This window comes from Ahaetulla prasina, chromosome 1 (genome assembly GCF_028640845.1).
Source record: "Ahaetulla prasina isolate Xishuangbanna chromosome 1, ASM2864084v1, whole genome shotgun sequence".
NCBI lineage: Eukaryota > Metazoa > Chordata > Lepidosauria > Squamata > Colubridae > Ahaetulla > Ahaetulla prasina.
In genome coordinates this window covers 158,383,914-158,390,158 of record NC_080539.1, presented here as the reverse complement: position 1 = coordinate 158,390,158, position 6,245 = coordinate 158,383,914, and the positions used below count along the sequence as shown (strand labels likewise).

Genomic DNA, 6,245 nt, shown 5'->3' with positions numbered 1-6,245 from the left:
TACATTTTCTCAAATTACATTTCTGTTTTGGACGCAAATTTCTTTTATCTGACTATTGCCTTGGTTGCAGCTCTTCCTTCTGTTCCTCAGGGTTATTCCTCCTGTCCATTACACCTGCAATGGAAAATGGTTGGAGCTGAGTTCTGTAAACATCTGGGTGAAGTCCCCATACATACATTGAAGCTCCACTGACAAATATTTGGCTGTCAAATAACATTCATCACCTATTTAATTCCAGCACTAGCAGCAAGGTACCTGTGTAAAAGGAAACACACGAGAAGTCAAACGTTATAAATTTATTTGGGGACATTGATCTCAACCTGTTTGGAAGCTTATGAAGATTTCAAGCAGAAATTAATACACTCCCAACAAAACAGTTTAAACTTCCAGTAAAACAACATTGAAAATATGTTTGTTCTCTATTTCTCTATTTCTTTGTTCGTTTAGCTTTCAGCTATGGGAACACCTTAGTGGAGTTAGCTTTTTTTTTTTTAAAAAAAGTTTTATCTTATGCTTCGTTCCTCTGACATGAGCCTTTTTCTTTTTTTTCCAAATGAAGGATGCAAATGAGGTAAGAATTAAGGCAAACCTAAAAAGTCATGCAAATGAAATACATTTATCTCCACTGACAATACAAGCACATGGCTGGATCAGACTCCTAAAGCTGCCCTCAGTCTGTCCACTACGACTATATAGCAGAATGGTGACATACTTGCTAATGAACAGTTACACTACCATGGGGAGTTCAGTGTCACTAACATTATCCAGTTTAAGAAGACATATAGCTAGCATCAGTAAAACTTGAACAATAAATAGTATAGTTCACAGCAGCATGGTATTGCTGCATAGGCTTCAGAGGAAAAAGGACTTATGAAATGACATTGCGCACATCACAATGTGGCATAGTTTTGTTTTAGAATAGATATTTTTAAAATTCTTTAGCAATTGACATTCTCATGCACACAAGTGTTTCAAACACAAGAAGCAAGTCCATTGATAGATAGTCCAAGCAATTTTTGTTTGTTTTGTGTGTGTGTGTGTGTGTGTCTGTGTGTGTGTGTGTGTTGTATAGATAGCTGCAAACTGAATGGAACATTTAAACTTCTGTGCAGTCCATGAAAAGCATTTTATACAAGCTCATTTCTGAATGTCACATTGCAGGAGTAATACGATGGAAGGGTCGCTCTTTGCAGCTTCTTTGAATTCATCCAATGTGATCTGGTCATCTTTGTTCTTATCCATTTTGCTGAAAATCTTGTCTACTCGTTGCTCTGGTGTCAGACCATCTTCATTCATTTTCATCATTATTACTGTACCCACCATTTTATAAATGGCCTTGAGAGAGAGAGAAAAAAAGAAAAGAAAAGATGGATTTCATGAGATCTGGCAAAATTACTTGATCTGTTGAAACAACTAAAGAGCAATGCTGTAGTTCTGTACTAGGAGATCGAGTCAGCTGAGTTCAGTAGGGCTTATTCCCTGGGTAGCAAATATTGGATTGCACTTTAAGCATCAACTCTGTCATCTGGCCTGATTTAAGCATGACAGTTAAATGTAGATCAAACAGAATGTTGAACATCTGCTATCAGTGACAGTACAATACACCGCGAAAGTCGAAGTTACACCAAGAGATTGTACTTTCTGATTATTTTTTTTTAAAAAAATCTGTTGCGTTGCTTCCTTAAACTAGGGAGAACTTTATGTCAGCATTTTATTTAAAAAATGGGTCTGTACATTTTGGACTACTCACCTATATGTCTATGGCAGTGGTGGGATTCAAATTTTTTTACTAATGGTTTTGTGGGCGTGGCTTAGCGGGCGTGATGTGACTTGGTGGGTGTGGCTTGTGGGGAAGGATACTGTAAAATCTCCATTTCCTCCCGATCAGCTGAGACCCGGGAGGCAGAGAATAGATGGGGGCGGGGCCAGTCAGAATTTTTACTACCGGTTCTCCAAACTACTCAAAATTTCTGCTACTGATTCTTCAGAACTGGTCAGAACCTGCTGAATACCACCTCTGGTCTATGGAGATTCTCAGTCACCCAGGTCATGGTTGTCCCAAAGGTGCTTTTTCAAGAGACAGCTGGACTTTTTCTGAATTTTTCCTTCTGAAGGTGTTTTGCTTCTCATCCAAGAAGGTTCTTCAACTCAGAGCTGAAGAAGCTTCTTGGATGAGAAGCAAAACATCTTCAAAGAAAAACCAGAAAGTCCAGTTGCCTCTTGGAAAAAACACTTTTGGGATATTCACCTATATATTTTCTTTTTCTTTTTAACCTTGTGGGGTTGACTCTTGTCAAAAAGAAGCAAGTCATCAATAATAGGAATACAGGACAGATTCTGTCACCACATCAACGGTGTCACTGTTAGAGTGATTTATGTTCTTTCACCTCTCTAGGAGAAAATTAAATGATTCACTCAAGGATACTGCTGTATTGAGGCTTAAGATTTAGACCTGGGGTAAGGAAACTAGCCTTCCTCCTACTCATTCATGTGTAAGGATCTATTATTGCCACTGCTGCCTACTTAGACAAAGACTTTGTGTTCCCCTTTTTAGCTGACATGCCAGTTCAGGTAAACCTCAGTTAGTGACCGTAACTAGGACCAGCTATTCCATTACTAAGCAATGCAGTCATAAAATGCAATATCACATGACCATATCACTGCAGCGGTGACAAGATCAGAGTCCTTGGTGCTGGTATTACGAAAATCCCAGGTGGGTGGCAAGCAGTTTGGCAGGTAGATAAGTAGCTAATGTCGGGTGGGAGTGGGTGGGTGGAGGGAATGCCAGGGTGGCTGCTGTGGTGTAATGCGAGCACGGCCAGAGGTGGCTTCCCCACTGACACTTCTTATGGCAGAGAAGGTTGCAAATGGTGATCACATGACCAGGTGATGCTGCAACCATTGTAAGTACGAGACAATTGTCAGCTGCCCAGATCACAATTATGTGACTTCAGGTTGCTGGATGGAACTTTGAGGACCAGTCTTAAATACCACTCACTAATCACTGTTGTAACTTGGAACTATCGCCAAACAAGTTATCATCAAAAGGACCACCTGTAATGATGTCTGCAGGCTCATGGCATAATTTGCATCGTCTTGCAATTTGGTGTGAGGCTGTGCAGTTTCTGCATTATACATTATTATCTGTGAAGGAGGTTGGGAACTGAATCTTAAATTTACCTTTTATGCCGTAGTTTTCAGGACAAGCGTTACCTCGTGTAATCATTGTCCACAAAACTTTGATTTCCTTATCGTGGCCCTCCAAATGTGGGGAAACTACAGTATTTAGTAGCCACAGCCAGCATGGCCCATGGTGAAGGATACTGAGAGATGCAATTCCGCAGAATTCATGGATGTACCCTATGGCACAGATTTAACTGTCAGCCATCACACTGACACACTTAAACCTCCTGCTTACATAATCCCAGGCTTTCATTGAGCCACCCATTCTATTTCACCGCTGGCATATTTCTGCAATTTTTAATCATAAAATCCTCAAGGTAGTCAAACATCAAAAAGAAAATCACCAAAGCAGAAGATTTTGTTTCTTGCTCGCATTGGAAAGCGATGAAATACTGGAAGCTGGCTTACCTCTATAATTTCCAGCATCTCCACCCTAGTGATTTTCCCATCTCCATCTAAGTCGTACATATTGAAGGCCCAGTTTAATTTCTGTTCAAAGCTACCCCTTGAAGTGATGGAGAGTGCGCAGATGAACTCTCTGAAGTCAATGGTGCCATCGCCATTCTTGTCAAAGGTCCTGAAAGCATGTTGGGCAAACTTGGAAGCGTCTCCATAGGGGAAAAACTACAAAATTAAGCACAGATAAAAGCATTAGCAGACCATGTAAATCTCCGCTTTTTGTTTCTACATCCAGTGTATTTAAGGATGTATTTTAAGACTGAGTTCTGAGCACCTTGACCCAACAGAAATATATTGGCTTTCTTAGTATTCCTGTCTTTTGCATGATTTGATGGCATCATCACACAAGTGACATTTATAAAATGATATTCAAGTCCATGACTCTAGCTTTCAGTCCCTTTGAAGATGACATCCGGGCTTGAATTCTTCCAAGTGCCTGCAGAATTTATAATATTGTAAATCAAACTAGATTAGCTATTTCCAGTTGCTGTCAAGAGTGTGCCAGGAAACCCGAGACATATTGGCCTTCAGGGCTTTCCTTTCTTCTTTCGTTTCTTGCTTTAGCTATGAATTCTAATAACCATGAAAATTGTCCATTTATTAAATGAAGACAAAGTGCATCTGCACGACCTTTCATAGCATTGAATTTCATGGATGCCTTTGTACTGTTAACCAGAGAATGAGCACATCCAGTTATTATTTATTTATTTATTTGTAATTTCCCCTTATCTTGGATCGATTTCTCATTCTGCTACATTTTTAATATCAGGACCAACTGAGGTCTTTGACATTATCTGTTTAATATTTAAGAATAGAGTATAGAGTAGAGTAGAGTAGAGTAGAGAATAAAATAGACTAGAATAGACTAAAATCTTCATTGTCATGATAAATTACACTAATCAGCATACATTAAATGAAATTTTGTTGCATTCAGCTCTTGTTGTGATTCTAGCCCCCGAACCTGGCCCCATGCCCGAAAGTGACTCCGAGAGTGAGGGGAAAGGGCCGGTAAGGCTTACCTCGGGAGCACCGATGCCTTTGGCTCGGCTCCAGGAGCCAGAACCAGACCAGTCGGAGGACGTAATGAGGCTGTCATCCCGATTCCTCCCTTACCCAGGCTACGTCTTCAGACCCAGCTGATAATAATAATAATCAAGCTTGGATCGACCCGCACTTCAGAAGATTGGAGAGGCGGCGTCATCAAAGGGAAGGGTGGGGCAGGAGCCCCACCCCACAGGATATATAAGGAGCTTTGGGATTGCTCTCATTCCACGGGAAGCAAAAATTAGCTGAACCATTTCAAAGAGAGCTGAAAGTCTTACTCTATGAGTCATTTGTTTGAACTTTGGCAGGCAGCTGTGATTTCTCTGCCAGGACTGAGAGCCGTGAATCCACTGGCTGAAGGCCAGCTCGTTGCTCCAAAGTGGGGAAGGAGACAGAACAGCTCTTGAAAGATTACCGCTATGTATATACCTCCCCTCACACACACATATATGACACAAAGAAACATCACAGTCTAATGCGAATGTATATATACATAGACATGGCGAGATAAAAGAGTCCTGTGAGTTTACAAAACGGATGGCATAAGGAACAAAGCTGTTACAAAATCTAATAGTCCTGCTGCAGATACCTCGAAACCTCCTCCCAGAGGTTAATATTTATGGAAAGTATTTCTTTTAAAATTTAAGCAGAATTTCTGTAGCTAAGCAAGCTGGTTGTTAGGCCAGTTGCGCCCCATTTTCCCATCTTTTTTGCTACGTTAAATGAATCCTGTGGTTCTGAAGTGAATCCACTGACTCACTCACTGACTTTGCCCCATCAGAAGCTGGCTGGGAAGGATCCAAATGGTCTTCACATGACCCCAGGACACGTCAACCATCATAAATCTGTGAGACGATCGTAAATGCGAGGACCGGTTGGTAAGTCACTTTTCTCAGCCCCGTTGTCACTTTGAACAGTCGCTAAATGAATGGTTGTAAGTTGAGGACTATCTGATAAGAGATATTTTTTTCTTGTGAGCCACCTCAAAGCCAACGGGAAAGGAGGCTCATGAATCCACATAGTCATCTTAAAAAGAAATGGACAAACTTTCTTGTACTCAGGGAGCCAATCAAAGCAGCCTGTTGCACAGAATCAAGGGCAAAGTTGTACTGATGGGGAGTTGGAATTGCTCAGCTATATTTCTAAGAGAAAAAAGTGTAATTCAGATTCACATGGAACTCTACTTCCACCAGAAGACACCTTCCTTCTGGCTGATAAAGGGAAGCCAACACTCAACCTTCTTGCTGAGATGTGAAAACAGCAGAAGTAGTCCCGAGGTATTTAACTTCTCATTCCTGACTTGGTCTACAAGTTGAAATTGTTTCGGATATGAAAGTTTTCTTCTCAACTTTTAACAGAAAACTAAAGCTTTGAAATACAGCGAAACAACATGGAAACAGCTGCAGGTAATTCTACATTTTTCCTAACTTTGGTGTGTTAGATCTTTAAGTGGAAGAAAACTAAGACATTGTTGTTGTTTTTCTCTTTTAGCCGTCTCAACAATTTCCCAGAAATTTTGAATCCCTGAAAAGGGTAAGTCACAGTCTGTCTGCTCTCTC

General features: G+C 40.7%; 1 protein-coding gene across 1 annotated transcript in view; it reads right to left on the bottom strand.

Moving 5' to 3' along the window:
- The window catches only part of VSNL1 (visinin like 1), a 115,690-nt gene continuing 109,445 nt past the window's right edge, over positions 1-6,245 (bottom strand). Inside the window, exons 3-4 of the mRNA XM_058179147.1 lie at positions 3,592-3,807; positions 1-1,335 (exon numbers count right to left, since the gene is read on the bottom strand). Of these exons, the coding sequence (XP_058035130.1) occupies positions 1,138-1,335; positions 3,592-3,807 (414 nt within the window). The 3' untranslated portion in view covers positions 1-1,137. The remainder of the gene's footprint in view (positions 1,336-3,591; positions 3,808-6,245) is intronic.